The 18,637-nt window shown below is 40.1% G+C and overlaps 1 protein-coding gene across 4 annotated transcripts in view; it reads right to left on the reverse strand.

Moving 5' to 3' along the window:
- Positions 1-18,637, reverse strand: part of LOC126092543 (mitogen-activated protein kinase 15-like) — a 217,596-nt gene that overhangs the window by 104,486 nt on the left and 94,473 nt on the right. For all 4 annotated transcript variants that reach the window (XM_049908198.1, XM_049908200.1, XM_049908201.1 and 1 more), the window contains one exon: positions 10,106-10,281. In XM_049908198.1, coding sequence (XP_049764155.1) covers positions 10,106-10,281 — 176 coding nt within the window. The remainder of the gene's footprint in view (positions 1-10,105; positions 10,282-18,637) is intronic.

Raw genomic sequence — 18,637 nt, forward strand, 5'->3', positions numbered from 1 at the left:
AGATATCAGTTCTTTCACTCGCAGAAAAAAAAAAAAAAAAAAAAAAAAAAAAAAGCGACGTACCACCAATGGTAGAATTAACAGTCATGACTATTAGGAAGCATAAATTTAAGTGTAGTTGCGGCAACTTTTACAGTAATCTCATGATACATGACGCTATAACGTTCAATCTTCCAGATAGTAGAGTATGGGAACAGGTCTTACAGTACTCTGATCCATCACTTCCCCAAGTATTTTAAATCTTAGAGCAATATGATCTGGGTGCCATTGTGGCTGATAAGTTTGACCAGGCATGATTTGTTGGGTCAAGTCGCCCCTTGCTTGTGACTGCCCCAAGCAGCTGCAGCAACAAGCGTGTACACAGCCGTGTGGACAGCCACATAGATATATAGGCAATTTAGTGAAGTCTTGTCCTAGATGTATTGCTTGCCATAAAAGACAGGACTGCCCATCAGGTAACACATTTGTTACACATGTAGAAAAAAAAGCCATGTCCAAGCAGCCAATTTTGCCCTCTCCCAGAAAAATCAGGCTCATGTACAGGCAGTGAACAATGTGTTTTCAAAACTTACAACAGGTTCTGGCAAAAACAAGATTAAGGTTGTGCCTCCTTCTTGACCTAGTGCTGTGCAACAATGTTCAAACAAACTGTTTGTCTCATTATGAAGTGCTGGCCATAGTACCAACTTTCAGTTACACACAGGTGCCTCAGTAACTTTGCTTAATCATGCCATGTATAAACAGTTAGGCTCACCACACCTTTCTAAATCTAGCAAGCACCTCACTGCTTACAACAGACAGGAAATTCCAGTACTTGGACAGTGTAATTTGCCTGCCACTTAGAGATCTCACTCCAGGACAATGAATTTTACTGTGTTGAAATCAAGAGACAGTGAAAACATATTTGGATTAGATGCCTTTGATTTGTTTAGACTTGGCATCCAGGACAATGTACTTTCAATATTGGCTTTTGCACCAAAAGGGTGCTGCCCATCCTGTCTGCCAGATCATTTATGTATACAGAAAATAGCAGCTGTCTTATCACACTTCCCTGGAGCACTCCTAATGTTACCCCTATCTCTGATGAACACTTTTTGACAAGGACAACATACTGGGTTGTATTACTTAAGAAATCTTTGAGTCAGTCACATATCTGGGAGCCTATTCCATATGCACGTCTGCAATGGGGTACCATATCGAATGCTTTTTGGAACTCTAGAAATATTGAATCTACCTGTTGCCCATCATCCATAGTTCACACTATATTGTGAGAAAAAAGCAAGCTGGGCTTCACATGAGCAATTATGTCTAAAGCCATGCTGATTCATGGATATGAGCTTTTTGGGTTCTAGGAAATTTATTATATTCAAACCAAGAATATGTTCTATAATTCTGCAGCAAATCAATGCTAAGGATATTGGTGTGCAATTTTGGAGGTCCATTCTTTTACCCTTCCTGTACACAGGAGTCACCCGCACTTTTTTCCAGTCGTTTGGCACTTTGCACTGGTCGAGACATTCATGATAAATGCAAACTAAGTAAGGGGCCAATAATGTAGAGCACTCTTTGTAAAATTGAATTGGGACTCCATCTGGACCTGGAGACTTATTTGTTTTTAAGTCTTCCAGTTGTTTCTCCACAGCAGGGCTGCTTATTACTATGTCATCCATAAGGGAGTCTGTGTAATGGTCAAACAATGATATGTTTATATGATTCTGCTGTGTGAACAATTTTTTAAATGTGGAATTATAAAACTTTGGCCTTCCTTTTGTTATCTTCTACTGTCAAACCACACTGGTCAACAAGTGACTGAAGAAAGCCTTAAGCCCACTTAAAGATTTTACGTACATACTAGGAAACAGTATGTATGTTAAAAAGAATTTAAAAGATGTTCATGTCCAGTCAGTAAAGGCATAAGCTTACAAAGTTCCACAATAAACAGTGGTATACAAATTTACAATAGCCTTCCACATTAGGTAAAAACCATATCATCATTCACACTCTTTTATAAAACCCTAAGGGCATTCTTATTTGATCACTGCTTTTATTCAGTAACAGAATTTTTAGAACATTTGAGATGCAAGTGACTTGAAGCAAGATAGTGCAGCTACTGCAAGTAGTGCAAGCTCTTTTGTAGATAAATCTAAAATTTATGTATCTACTGAAATAATATTGTATTCTTACTGTGTTGTGTTACTGTTTTGTTTTGTGTTTGTTCTGTGTCCCTGTATCTGGAAATGCTTTTTTGTTGAATGAATAAACAAATAAACTGAAGGATTTGGAAGCTACAAGGAAATGAAGAGAGTAGCGGAATACAGAAGAGCAAAAAGAACAGCCATAAGAAGACCTACCTTTCGGTAGAACACATAATAATAATAATGATGATGATGATGATGATGATGATGATGATGATGATAATAATAATAATAATAATAATAATAATAATAATGATGATGATGATGATGATGATGATGATGATGATGATAATAATAATAATAATAATAATAAGTTATAAACTATGTGAACTACATTTATCATTAAATTTACATTAACAATGTGTGTAATTAACCTCTGATGAACGTTAAATCAATCTTTGTAAGGACATACGTGCATTAGAATTTGGTGACAATGACGACGATGAAGGCGATAGATTAGTTTAGATAGATGATGAGAAAGGGAGGACAGGAGAGCCACAAGCACTGTTGCAGGAGAAAACACACTCAGACTATGTGATGCGCATGACACACATCAGTACACTTATCACTTGCATGCTCTAATTCAGAGGCACTAACGCTCTCACATTCACACCAATAATTGACACTTCTGACTGACTATTTAGTTTGATATGCTACACCAGAAAAATTTCAGAACACAAGTGTCTTGAGACAGAGCCTGCATTGCTATTGACATGTTATTACAAAACTGGGTTACTAGCTAACCTAGCAAACACCTGGAGAACTTTAGTACACATTCAATTCTGTACATTTCAAACTCCGTACAATTAAATGCAATATGCTCAAGGGTTCCAAATATCCACAAACTACTCTGTCATTATTGGATTTGATTTACATGTTGTGAAGGGACAGAGAGAGGGAGGGAGGGAGGGAGGGACAAACTCATCTGGCACTTAACAGCATCAAAAAGACTGAGGAGCTGTTTTCAGATTTTCATTGTTTGTTAATGACAGAATTTCATAAGGCAACAAATGTTTTGGCAAGCTGCCGTTAGTGTGCCTAGTTGTTCAAACATTTGCCTGCAAGAGCTCTGATGGCTTGCACATAATTCATCCTTGGTTGATCCACTGTCAATTCTCCTGGATGTATATTATACCCACTCTCATTTTATTTTCATTATTGTCACAGTTATTTCTCTTGCTCATGGCTGTTCCAGGTTTTTCACTTTAAAAGTCCATGTGTCACTGTTTACCATTCTTTCACACTCTATTGTCATTTATCTTCTCACGTCCACTCACAGACATTTCTCAATTGTTTTGCTTCATTCAGAATATCCTCTCATCATCCTATTATCATTTACTTAAAACTCTGAGTTTCTCTTTAATGACTCCTTTAGTCCATTTGAGATTTTCTACATTTTCTCCATTTGTCATACTTACATTAGTACCTTTGTTACCTAAGGAGGTCAGACGGTTTTGCGCATCTGCACTGAAGAATGTGGATCCATTGCCCATCTAGGTGAATAAATTACACGAATGCACAGTGTCCGTTCTTTCAGACATTCATATCATTGATTCACCTAGATGGGCAATGGATCTATCTCCTTCACTGTGGATGCACAAGTGTGTCCAACTTCCTGTGGGAATCTCTGAGTAGCAAGCATGGAGGAAATGGACAGGAACTGCAGATGGGTGGTGCTCGGTGGGAATGTGGGTAAGCCGTGAGGCATGCGAAGATAGTCCGTGCAGTTGGAATAACAGTGTGTCCCAGATGGCCAGTGGTTAACGCACCAGCCTAGTAAACAGGAGATCTCAGGTCAGACTCCAGTCTGGCACAAATTTTCACTCATTGCCACTGACTCTGTATAATATCCCAATGCAGCTGACATCAGTAATCCCTTCCCATCTCTATTCTTTCTCTCCCCCCACCCCCTCTCTCCCTCTCTCCACTTTCAATTTACATATCTTTATTCTACTGATTTATGATGTTTTCAATTCCGTTGCATATTTGGAGGTCCCCTTCCCCTACACACACACACACACACACACACACACACACACACACACACACACACACACACACCTTTAATTTTTGTCCTTTTGAAGACGTCTTCTACCTCCTCATCGGAAGTGTGCACGTTGGGGTGCGTGTTCCTGAATGACTTCCATGGAATAGCTTTTATTTTTTAAAATAAGTCTCACTGTTTTGTAGTATATTTCTTCAACATCTGTAACACTGTTCTATCTTGTTTACAATAAAGCATACATGTACAGCTACCCATAGCGACTCCACCATTCTGTTTGAAAATGTTGCCATTAATTGAAAAATATGTGGATGCCAGCATATGACAACAAAGCTTCACCAACTCTCTAGGTTTTCGCTTATCAAACTCAGGGACTCTTCCAAAGGGACTTTTGTAAAGAGGGATACCACAACAAAACTAAATAGTAAGTCCAAAGGACTCAGCCTCAAAGATTTCAACCGTCAAATAAAATCCATCAAATTGTAGATATGGTGTTCACACAAGCCAACATACAGGCTGAGAACAGATGTTACCTACTTTGCCCATTTATAGGTAGGTGCACCCAAGTTACTGACAATGCAGCATAGGGGAACCCTTTCCTTATGGAACTTCGGCAGACCATACAACCTAGGCAGAATGGCAGCACCAGGATGATGTTTCTTACATAAATTTCAGACAACAAGCTCTTTTTCAAAACTGAAAGGGTATTGTGCTTAATTCTTTCTGTGAGGACACTAGGTAGTCTTCTGTAAGCTGGGTCATTGAGTAGTAAATCCATTTTAAAGACATAATCACACCACACCAATACAACTGTGGCATTCCTCCGCCTGACCTTCAGGTAGGCTGTGTACTGCTTGTTCTACAGAGCAGATAAATTCTGTAACAGGAAGTCTCTTTGGAGACTTCCTGCGTGGTCTGCTAAGGTTACTTAAGGAAGGGATTCCTCTGTGCCCCACTGTCAGTAATTTGGGTGCACCTACTTACAACCTGATAAAGTATTTAGCATCTGTTCTCAGGCCATATGTTGGCAAGTGTGAATACCATATCTACAATTCAATGGATTTTACTCAACAATTAAAATCTTTGAGGCTGGAACCTATGGATTTACTAGTGAATTTTGATTTGGTATCTCCATTTACACGAGTTCCTCTGGAAGAGGCTATGAGTTTGTTCAGTAAAAAACTATATTAAGAGTTTGTGAAGCTTTGTCGTCATGTGCTGACAGACATATATCTTTCATTTAATGGCAACATTTTCAAACAGAATGATGAAGTGGCTAAGGGTAGTCCTTTACTGCCCACAGTCACCAATTTATTTATGGAAGACTTTGACAATAAAGCAATGAGATCTTCAGCATTGCAACCAATGTGCTTCTGGAGGTAGACAGATGATAGCTTTATCATCTGGCTTCATGGATGTGATGCTCTCAACAAATTTTTGAACCACTTCAACTATCTTCATCCAGAATTAAATTTACCTTGGAGGTTGAAAGTGATGGGATGCTTCCATATTTGGACATCAAGATATACAGAAAACAAGATGGTACTCTAGGGCATAGTGTTCACCGAAAGCCAACACATGCCAATCGGTATCTGCATGCTAAGAGTTGCCATCCATGATACCAATGTATTGTGTCCTTCGGACTCTGATATGCAGAGTATATGCCATTTCTGACATGGAGAGTTTAACCCATAAATTTGCACATTTGATGGCAGTTTTTAAGGAAAATGGGTACTCTGAGAAGCAGATTTTTTGAGCTATGGAGTTTGGACCATCCCTGGAAGTGCACAAAGAGGAGCACAGATCTGTGACATTTATCCCTAATGCTGGGGACATATCATTTAGGACTGAAAGAATTTTAAGTAGTTTTAACACTTAGCATGTTTTCCATCCATCTTTCAAGATTAGGACACTACTTGGCTCTGTGAAATATGATTTGTGCCTTAGGAAGCCTGGCATATATAAAATTCTGTGTCAACATGGGAAGGTTTACATCAGTCACTCGATTCACACAGTTCAGAACAGGTGCATGGAATATTGGCATCATATGAGGCTGCAACAGCTGGAAAAATCAGCTGTGGCAGGACATTGCTTAAACAAGGGACACAGAATGAAATTTGATAAGACAATGATAGTTGCCAACACTTCCAATTTTTGGGATAGTGTTTATAAAGAGGCAATTGTAATTAGGTTGGTAGATAACTTCATTAATAGAGACAATGGCTTTCCTCTTAGCAGACCTTTGAAACCTGTACTAGCCCACATCAAAACAGAATGCTCTTCTATGTAGCTAGTCCAAGTGTAAAAATAGTCTTCGAGTGTGATATATTGTTGCTGCCAGTGTTCTACTAAGGGTGGCGCCAACTGCATGCTCTTGGAGGGCAGCAACTGTGATGGGTGGCACATGCACCATGTATAATACAGACATCTGTATAGGATGGCAATCTGCTGCCTTGGTATCAGTTTTCAGCAGGACTCAGCAGCAGCAGCAGCTTTCTCCTGAAGATGGCGAACAGTTGGAGTGCTGCAATACTGAATCAAGTAGATTTTTAGGATCTGACAGCAAACCCAAGGAGACTTTCATGAAGTGTCTCTGTTTATGTCATTGCTAATCAAGTGTGTATTATTAATTTTTTACCTGAGAACCTGTTCTTTTTGTGTAAGCCCATGCCAAAGCAAATCAACATGTGCATGCAGACTCCTCCAGATGAGTTTGTGGTATTAATGTGAACTTTTCAGAAATGGTTCAAATGGCTCTGAGCACTATGGGACTTAACTTCTGAGGTCATCAGTCCCCTAGAACTTAGAACTACTTGAACCTAACTAACCTAATGACATCACACACATCCATATGACCTGTGACCGTAGCGGTCGCACAGCTCCAGACTATAGCACCTAGAACCACTCGGCCACCCTGGCCGGCTTTGTGAACTTTTCAGTAGGATTTGTAATTTTTAACATTAGGGTGTTGGGTTTCTGAGAACTGAGTTTCCTGAAATGCCACACCAATTGCTGAGAAAGTACCAACCAGTTTATTGAGTTTGGGCTGGTGGCCAAATTGCACTGAAAGAACATCATACCGAGATCTGGGATAGCAGTGAAGGGGAAACGGGAGTACAAATTACTATTCTGTTGATTCATGCTCACACTGAATGTGTGGGCCTAGTCAGTATTCACAGACTTGAGCCTTGGGGAAACGGGGACTGGATCGACCAGAACAGCAAAATCTGGTAGCATTTAAATTTTTCCTTTTTGTGCCTGTAACAAAGCTTCAGTAAGGAGTTTTCTGTGTTGAGTGTATGGGGTGAAAGATGATCCTCTTTTTGATGACTCACAGCCTGTAGCCATTTCAGCCACTGGTTGGTGTTAAGACTGCTGGTCTGTTTCTTTCTGGGAAGGGAGCAACTTGGCTCGTGTTTCTTGAGGTCGATGACTTTGGAGTTCACAAAGTGAACAGCTACACAAACAGAAAGTCCAGAGTGTAACAAAACTCATCACAAGTTTACACAAACAGTCCAAGGAGCAGTCCAAACCATTCTGGTACTCAATGGCGTGTCTCTAAGGCTTCAATGAACTAGCAAGACTGACTGGCAACTGATGGGCTGTGGTATTTACTGGCACACTCAAGGCAATGACCAGCCCAACATGATATGTCTGTAGCTACAGTGGCACCCCTCATGGGAGAAAGCTGCAGCCAGAATATGAAGCTCAATTATTGTGGGCCTGTCCTTTATATCGATACTCTGACTAGATGAGGAATCAGGATCATCACCAGATACTAAAGTATCTCCAGCTGTGTGTTTGGGATGGTTACCACCAGTGCTGTGGTTTTGGGGTTCAAATGAGCTGATACTCTCTCCCTCAACTGAAAAAAAAGCTATGACTTGTGCCTAGGACTAAGAATTGATTTCTGAGGCCAGGTGTGAAATTTTGTCACAGTGTTTCGAAAGTTTGATATCAGGTTACAGGCTGGAGTTATCCAAACTTTTATTTAGTATTTTGATGTGATACGCAGTCAGTGTTTTATCTTCCTGAATTTTCTGCCAGCTCTCACAAACTGGACATGTCAGCGAATGAGGGTGTTGGTGTCCTGGGCAGTTTACACATTTAGGGAGGTTTTCAGTAGGTCTACCCTCATACTTTGTCCTTCCACATGTCAAACATTTCCACCAAAAGGCTGCAATGAAAGCTTTAGTGTCCACTCTACCATTCTTAGGACCTCTCTTAATGTGACAAACAAAATGTACTTCATGCCATGATAGGTTAGCTAGCAGTACTTTGTAACTTTAAGTCCTAATGGAAGATAATACCTTGATTCCAGTTGAGGTTGTTATGAGGAGAGATGGTAACTGGTATACCCCCAAGCTTGTCACAGTTATGAAGTGACTGGGACTGGTTATCATTTCAAGTTCTGTAGCATACTTAGAACTGGGCTGTCTCCATTTTTTCTTGCCTGAGTCTCATTCCATGGTGTGGCTCAAGATGAAAATGACATAGGTTTGTAAGTCTCTGCACAGAAATCTTGTTTTCTATTTGCTGATACAGCAGTGCTAGCAAGGCCAGCACTATGGGTAACTTTGATCCATTTCAACATGAGTCAGCCACCATGATGCTATCCACTCCAATCAGAGGCTGCCCCTTGTGTGCCAGCCTGCCACAGCAAAGGCCAGCTGGCAAAGAAGCTGTTGCCTGAGCCCCAGTGCTCAGACTGGACAGGCACCGACTTCTTGGCATACATGGGGCATTTGCAGCTCAGGCATTAGCAGTGCAATCCCTTTTTTGTCAGGGGGCTACAACCATGAAGGTCCATGATGACCTGCCCATGATGGATTGGCAACTGTTCTAGATTTGTGGTGTGAACATAAATCCATTCTAATAGTAGGTGCATGGGATGGCAGTGGACACTCAATAGTTTATGTACAATATAAGGTGTTCTTCCCCTAATGGGCAGCACTTCTATGAGATCTGGAAAAGTGGAGGTCTGGAAAAATGAAGGTCAAGCCCTAAAAGGAGACAAGGGCACCACAAGTAATTACACCAAAAAGGTTGAGGGACAGGTTGTGATGTGAGCTAATACTGATGGTTGCCTTCATACTAGATGAGTCATCAATACAGACACCTGACTAGGTATCTAGGTACAGGGCTCATTTTAGTGCCTCTTTCAACAGGCAGGAGTTACCACGGGTCTATTCTAGCCCCTGACACCGCCTGACACCGTAGACTGAAATCATTAAGGATGGAGCACAATCTCAAATTGGCTAATGTAGTGACAGGAAATTAACCACTGGTCTCTTGAAGATGTCATCTCTGAATGATTACAAAAAATACTGAAAACCTAAATTAGAATCACTAGATGTGGATTTCAGTCCTACACCTTCTGATTAAGTCAGTGTCTTTAATTAATGCAACATCTCTTTCAGAAACAGTTTTTTTTCTTTTTTTTTAATATGTATGTGTAATTTCTTTTGTGGGGTGTCTATCCCTGTTCACATTTTTATGACTAATTGTACTTTCTCATGTACTAACAAATAGTGTACAGTACACTGGGGGAATAGTAATGTTTAAATCATAGTAAATGCTGCTGTTTAGTGAAGTACATATTATCAATGTTGTTTCCAAATTGCAGTTTCTCTAATGGTGTGTACATGTACAGGCTTTATTAAAAAGAAGGAAATGTTCATTTATTCTTTGTATAAGAAGAATTTTCAGCATGTTTACAAAAGACTGTTTATAGCCTTCAATAAAAAAATTGGAAATCTGTAGTTATTGCTTTGTGTGGAAATCAGCTAACAGCCACACGTAAAACACAAGAGAAAGCACAGTCCTCAAATGTCTTCTTTTACTAGCAGTAATACACCACATCAGCAGCAGGTCTACAATTAAGTGAGAATAAATAATGCTTACTTACCTTTTGCTTGCCACCAGTATTTCTGGTGCTCTGTACCAGCGGGTAGCAACATAGTCAGTTAAAGGTGGATCACTCAATCCTTCTCCAGAACCATCATCCAGCTGTGACAGTGACCTTGCCAGACCAAAATCAGCCACTTTGCAGTGACACTCAGAGTCCAAAAGAATATTAGATGGCTGAAAAGAAACACGTATGTGTATAAATGATGAAACAGAAATCTATAGTAAATGGTCTCTTTTTTTTTAAAAAAAAATAGTTAATTGTTTTTACATTCTTTGAAATGCAACTTCTTTATTTTAAATACCACAAGATTTTTCAGTTATGTAAGGAAAACATAATTGCTATTTATCATAAATATGATATGTTAAGTAGCAAACACACACAATTAAATGACACTAACACATTAGCTTCTGGCCAAAGCCTTTGTCAGAAAAAGAAAGAGAAACACACACTATTCATTCACACAAGGAAGTACACCTCATGCACAAATGACCACCATCTCCAGCAGCTTGGATCAGAATGCAGCAATGGAACCAGCAATCTGAAGGAGGAAAGTAAGGGGACGGGATAGCAGAGGGGGGAGGGTTGGGGGTGGGGGGAGAAGAAGGTGAAGAGCGCTGACTGGCTAAGTATGCACAGGCTAGACGGCCAACAGGCACAGCCTCGGGAGGCTGTGGGCCTCCTCTTTTTTGCTCTGTTTTCCTCCTCCCTCCTCCACACCTTCCTGCCTCATAGCCTCCTGACACTGCATCTGTTGCCTTTCTGATGCCTGCATACTTTGCCAGACAGCATTCTTCTCCCCCCCCCCCCCCCCACCCATACACTGCTATTCTTTCCCCTTCCTTGCCACTTCCAGATTGCTGCTTCCATTTCACATGACAGTTGCATTCTGGTCCAAGCTGCCAGAGACAGTGGTCATGTGAGCATATTTCTTTTTCTAACAAAGGCTGTGGCTCAAAGTTAATGCGTAAGCATCTTTTAAATGTGCCTATCTGCAACTTAACATGTCATCTTAACAGTAAGTAGCAAACTGTCTTTTCCTTACATTGTTAATGTTATAACCTGGAATCTCTATTGTTCACAATATTTTTCATTACACTATGTCAAATGATTATGTTGAGCCAAGATTCATAAGGTTCCAGTAGTTACATTAAGCACTGAACAAGCAAGAAAACTGAAGTTCAGCATTACATACCACTCAGGACTTGAACATAAAATAGCATTCAGGCAGCACATATTTTACTTCATTCAGCTATCGGTTGAGCACCCTTTTTTTGAAGTCTGCAATTCTGATGATTACATTGAAGTACAATTACCCACTAGGTGTCATGCATTGTTTTCATATTCTGATTTGTTACTGTTATGCTGCAAATTTAATTTACGTATATACTCTGCAAATCACTGCAAAGTGCATGACAGAAGGTACTTTTACATTATTCCGCATGTCAGTGTTTCTTCACAGTTCACATTCATACAGAGTGTGGGAAGAATGACTGCTTAAGTGCCTCAATGCATGCTGTTATTAATCTAATCTTGTCTTCACAATCACTATGGGAGCAATACACAGGGGCCTCAAGAATGCCTCAACATTCTTCACTTAATACTGGTTCTTGAAATTGTGTACGCAAACTTCCCTTTGATTAATTTGCATCTGTTACATTACATGCCACCTTTCTTTGAATATGTTCCATGTCCACTATTGGTCTCATTTGGTATGAGTCCCACACACTTGGGCAATGTTCTAAGACGGTATGCACAAGTGATTTGTAAGCAGTCTGTTTTGTAGACTGGCTGTATTTTCCTAGTATCCTGCTAATGAATCAAAGTCTCTTATCTGCCATGAAGATCACACCCCTATGATTCAAACTGATATGCAGTCACTCCTTACAACCTCAGGCACCTCACAAAGCCTAACACCTCTATCCACTGAGCTTTTACCCCATCTTTTACCTTCTTCCTAAGATCCACAAACCCAACTAACCTGGTCATGCAATAGTTGCTGGCTTCAAAGCACCCACTGAACACACAGCTGTCTTAGTTGATAAAACATTTTCCTCCTTTATTAAAGACACCAACTATTTCCTAGATCATTGAAATCTGTGCCCATCCCACTCCTATCACATGCCTTGCTTGTCACCACTGATACCACCTACCTCTATACCAACACCCTCTATGCAAATGGTTGGTCTGATGCTGAACAGTTTCTCAGTCAGCACCCACCTGATTCCAAACCTATGACCTCCTGGCACCCTAATCAACTTTATAATATCTGTCTCCCTGCACTATCGCTCTTGCCCCTTAACCGTCCCTCCTGCAAGACTTACCCTGTGCACCCTTCTACCACCACCTATATCAGCACTGACAGCACTAGCAAAACAAATACTATCAAAATGATTGCCACCTGTGAAATGACACATGCCATGTACCAACTATTATGTAAACACTGTTCAACCTTTTTCATCGACATGGTTACCACCAAGTTATCATTACGATGAATGGACATAGACAGAGCATGTACACTAGCAATGCACAATATCATGTTGCACAGCATGCTTGACAACATGAAAGTCGTGACCATGGTGCCTGTTTCACCACATGTGCTAACTGGATTCTCCCAAAGACACCAGTGTCTCAGAACTCCACAGGTGGGAAGAAGTGCTACAAGATGTCCTTGGTTCTCTCCACCCATCTGGCCTTATTCAAATTAGTTTCTTTGGTCTGAGCATTTCTTCACAGAAAATATTCCTTCCTTCACTCCATTTTAGTTTTCTACATCTTTCATTTTCTGACCTATCTGTTTTTCACCATCTCCCTCCCACATGCAGCGCAGTTAGCTTTTTGCTCTATTAACTCATGCACAATGTTTTAGCAGTAATCACTGTCTTGCACATTGCCCTATCTTCCACCTTTAAAGTGTCAGGTTTCCAAAGCTCATCTGGTGCAGTCCACAACAATCAGTCTTTCCTCCTCGTCCCCTCCATAAAGTCTCCCCTGACCTAGGGTTCTGGATGACTTTTCTGAACTCTGCCTCTTTACATATACCTCACTAGTCCTTTTCCTTCAGCTTGCTTTCTTCCCCTTCAACTCTTCTGCCAGAAGAAGGAGCCACTAGCTCCAAACACTTGCAAACTATAATACATTCCATATGCATGTTCTTCTACCGCTGCTTGGTGAGTAGACGTTTTATCTATCCAATTACATTATATTTTCAAAAACTGATTTTTTTTGTTGAAGCCTATTATCTGCCTTATTTACAACTGAGCCTATGTGATCATTTTACTTCAAACCCCCAACAAATTGTTTTTACACCTACATGTTTTTATGAGTTGATTGATTCGAATTGCAAATCACTGATATTGTAATCATAGAATACTTGATGTAACAGTGTGTTGGTGCCGTTATGTTATAACAGGAAAGAGCCAAGAAAAGAACCTTGCCAGACATCATGTATCAAACAAATTGACTGGAAGAAGAAATAAGGTTACAGAGTTTTAAAATTTTCAGGTGCAGCTTTAGAAGTGGTCACACAGATTTTGCACTGTTTAGAGCCTGTCCAACATGCTGATTTTCAAATATATCTGGAGTAAGAAATGCTACAAACTCTATCTTTATTTCATATATTAGCTCTGCCTCATTATGGTCACAACAACAGGCCCAGTTCCACCAGCTTCAGATACACATTGACCAACCTGTCACTGCCTCTGCACCATGGTCAAACACTTCTATTAAACAAAGCACAGGCAATCATTAACACACTTCTCAGGGCCTCAAGTCAAACCTACATCCTTGTCAGTATTTTCACACTCATGAGTGGTATAACTCAAACTTCCTCAATGTTTTTACATCTACATCTATACTCATCAAACCATCTTTTACAGCATGACAGATGATGCTTTGTGTACCATTGTCCCTTCTCCCCTTTCCTGCTCCAGTCACAAATGCTGTGCAGAAAGAACAGTTGTTGGTCAGCCTCCTTGAGAGCTCAAATCTCTGATTTTACCTTCATTGTCTTTCCTTGAGACTTGTAGGAAAATGCAAAATATTGTTTGACTCATCTAGGTACATATGCTCTCAGAATCCTAATAATACACTATATTGTGATTCACAGTGCATCTCTTCCAGCATCCCTCATTAGAGCTGGATGAGCATCTCCATGATGCTTTAGCACTCGGTAACATGGATGAAATGCACTGCCTTTCTTTTAATATTCTCTACTTCCTCTATCAATCCTATCTGGTACAGATCCCAGGCTGATGAGTAATATTCACGTATTGGTCCTACATGGGTTTTGTAAGCTAACTCCTTTGCGGGTGAACTACAATGCCTGAGGATTCTTCCAATAAATCTTGTTCTGGCATCTGCCTTTCCTGTGATTAGTTTTGTGAGGTCACTCCACTTTAAATACTTCATATGCATTCTCACAGATATGTAATATTTGTGACTGCTTCCAGTTATTGCCCTGCCATCATGTGTTCAGATAATAGGTTTCAACCTATTTATGCACACTATGTTTATGGTGTTGGTCCACTGTCAATCCCTGCACCAAGTGTTGATCCTCTGAAGGTCTTCCTGCATTTTACTACAATTTTCTTGTCTTCCAACTTCTTTGTATACAACAAAATCATCTGCAAACAGCCTCATGGAGCTTCTGAAGCTACCTGCTAGGTCATTTACATACATTGAGAAAGTGCTAATTCCATAACACTCCCTTGGGGTATGCCCGAAGTTACTTTTACCTCTGAAGACTTCTCTAATTTTAAGAATGACATGCGGTGTTCTGTTTGCTATAAATTCTTCCACCCAATTACAAGCTGGTCTGTTCTGCTCCTATTTTCCTTATTAAGTGACAGTTTGGAATGGTACTGACTGCCTTCTGGAAATCAAAGAATACAGCGTCAACTTGGGCTGTAAGGAGTATGGCCACTTACCAAGTGTATGCAACAGTGAGCTAGCACAGTCAGGGACAGAGTTCATATAGTTGCAATATATGTTAACCTTGTAGAAATCCAGTATTATTCAAGTTCCAGTAGACTCGGTGAGACTGAAATAATGCTATCATCAGCATCGAGTTATCTTACAAATTGATAATGATTATACAGTTACTCTAGTCATGCTGAAAACATGTCAAAATATTGGCTTCCCACCAAGGTACCTAGTGAATTATAATCTAGAGACTCATAGTAAACAGGATATTCCAATCAAGGCATTCATGGCAGACACAAGAGACAAATAAATGGTCTGTGAAATTCCTACCACAGAGGAAGCATAATAAGCAATATCAAATAATGTATGAAAGAGTGACCCTTAATCAAATCAATAACATTAGTGATTCAAAGTTATTCCTGCAGCAAGCTAGCTTCAGGCCAAGTAAATCTTGTACTGGCCAGATCTTGGCATTCATGGAGCATACAGAGGAGGGATATGAAAATAAATTAATAACTGGCTTTGCTCTCGTTGATCTAAGTGTGATTTAGATGCAATAAATCACCAAAAACTATTACTTAAAATCTATGATATTATTAGGAATCATCAAGCAGTAAAAATTATAGAAACCTTGCTGCAAAATTGACAATTCTACATCACCATTGAAGGGAAAAATGTCACTGGAGAAGCAGAAAAATGGTCTCGCTCAGGGAAGTATTCTAGTCCCCATCCTGTTCAACATATATACGAATGATCAGCCAATACCCAAAGATATGAGACATTTCTCTATGCTGATGATTTGGGTATCACAGCATAAGGAAAAAATGTTTGCGGAAGTAGATGTGAAGTTGGAGAATACCCTAGAAGATATGTCAACATATTATGATGACAACTCTCTCAATCCCACTAAAACGAAAGTTGGTGCTTTACGACTGCACACATGCCTAGCAAAAAGAAAGCTGGACATTAACTGGAATGGGTTTGAACTTGAGCACACAGACCAGCCAATGTACCTTGATGTGGTTCTTGACAGGTCCCTCACACACAAACATCACTGCAAAAAAATGTGAAATACAAGGAAGAGTATCATTAGAAAGCGAACTGGCAGTACGCAGGGTGCAAAACTTACTGTGCTTATAAGCACAGCTTTAGCACTTCGTTTTTCTGCAGCTGATATGCATTCCCTGTATGGTCTAGGTCGACACATTCAAATAAAGGTTGACATAAGTCTTAACAAAATATGTACTCTAGTCACAAGATGTATCAAGCCCACTCCACTGGAAAAGCTCTACAAAGCTTCAGGTTTCAGCAGTCTTGTAGGGTAGCTCATGAAAATAACAAGCAGTTCATAAAGAAAGCTTATGAGCACCATCCACTAAAAAAGGACTAAAATCAAGATATCATTTCTCTATTACACTTTGCATGACCCCCTTCTGGCTATCCTGTTTCATAACATTCACTAGGTGGCGTTGAATTAAACTACTGGTCATGGAAAATGCTAAACCATATCAGAACTGGTGTAGCCTCCCCCATCAAAATCAATCCGATAAAATGGAGCCTTTTAGAACTATATGATAATAAATGTGGAGAAATACAAAATGTGGGACATGCCAAAACTGTCCTGCATGTTGCTCTCTAGATGACCTCTAGCTAAGCACCTCTTTTGTCATATCCCAGTATTGGGCTGAAAAATTGATAGTTCCAGATGCAAAAAGTAAGCATGTGGGCCTGACACATTAATCACATCTGATTTTTCTTCTTTTGCTTGCACCATCCAATACGGATTAAACTCATTGATGATGATGATTATGGTGGTGGTGGTGGTGGTTTTTGCCCATTAGATAAGTTGATCATTGAAAGTTCAGTATTACCAGCCCCCCTTGTTTTCCATCATTCTCTTCACATCACAGGATGGTGACAGTTCAAATCCCCATCTGGCCATCCTGATTAAGGTTTTCCATGATTTTCCTAAATCACTCCATGCAAATTCTGAGATGGTTCCTTTGAAAAGTGTATGGGAAACCTCTTCCGCATCCTTTCATAATCTGAGGTTGTGCTCCATCTCTAATTACCGTGCCATTGGCAGGCTTTACACTTGTCTTCCTTCCTGCCTTCTTTTTCATAACTGCATCTTGTTGTTGTGGTCTTCAGTCCTGAGACTGGTTTGATGCAGCTCTCCATGCTACTCTATCCTGTGCAAGGTTCTTCATCTCCCAGTACTTACTGCAACCTACATCCTTCTGAATCTGCTTGGTGTATTCATCTCTTGGTCTCCCTCTACGATTTTTACCCTCCACGCTGCCCTCCAATGCTAAATTTGTGATCCCTTGATGTCTCAGAACATGTCCTACCAACCAGTCCCTTCTTCTTGTCAAGTTGTGCCACAAACTACTCTTCTCCCCAATTCTATTCAATACCTCCTCATTAGTTATATGATCTACCTATCTAATCTTCAGCATTCTTCTGTAGCACCACATTTCGAAAGCTTCTATTCTATTCTTGTCCAAACTATTTATCATCCATGTTTCACTTCCATACAGGGCTACATTCCATACAAATACTTTCAGAAACGACTTCCTGACGCTTAAATCTATACTCGATGTTAACAAATTTCTCTTCTTCAGAAACGCTTTCCTTGCCATTGCCAGTCTACATTTTATATCCTCTCTACTTCGACCATCATCAGTTATTTTGCTCCCCAAATAGCTAAACTCCTTTACTACCTTAAGTGTCTCATTTCCTAATTAATTCCCTCAGCATCACCCGACTTAATTCGACTACATTCCATTATCCTCGTTTTGCTTTTGTTGATGTTCATCTTATATCCTCCTTTCAAGACACTGTTCATTCTGTTCAACTGCTCTTCCAAGTCCTTTCCTGTGTCTGTCTCTGACAGAATTACAATGTCATCGGCGAACCTCAAAGTTTTTATTTCTTCTCCATGGATTGTAATTCCTACTCCGAATTTTTCTTTTCATTCCTTTAGTCCTTGCTCAATATACAGATTGAGTAACATTGGGGAGAGGCTACAACCCTGTCTCACTCCCTTCCCAACCACTGCTTCCCTTTCATGCCCCTCGACTCTTATAACTGCCATCTGGTTTCTGTACAAATTGTAAATAGCCTTTCGCTCCCTGTATTTTACCCCTGCCACCTTCAGAATTTGAAAGAGAGTATTCCAGTCAACATTGTCAAGAGCTTTCTCTAAGTCTACAAATGCTAGAAATGTAGGTTTGCCTTTCCTTATTCTTTTTTCTAAGATAAGTCGTAAGGTCAGTATTGCTTCACGTGTTCCAACATTTCTACGGAATCCAAACTGATCTTCCCCAAGGTCGGCTTCTACCAGTTTTTCCATTCGTCTGTAAAGAATTTGCGTTAGTATTTTTGCAGCTGTGACCTATTAAACTGATAGTTCGGTAATTTTCACATCTGTCAACACCTGCTTTCTTTGGAATTGGAATTATTATATTCTTCTTGAAGTCTGAGGGTATTTCGCCTGTCTCATACATCTTGCTCAGCAGATGGTAGAGTTTTGTCAGGACTGGCTCTCCTAAGGCCGTCAGTAGTTCTAATGGAATGTTGTCTATTCCCAGGGCCTTGTTTCGACTC

The sequence above is a fragment of the Schistocerca cancellata genome, chromosome 7 (assembly GCF_023864275.1).
Source record: "Schistocerca cancellata isolate TAMUIC-IGC-003103 chromosome 7, iqSchCanc2.1, whole genome shotgun sequence".
Lineage (NCBI taxonomy): Eukaryota > Metazoa > Arthropoda > Insecta > Orthoptera > Acrididae > Schistocerca > Schistocerca cancellata.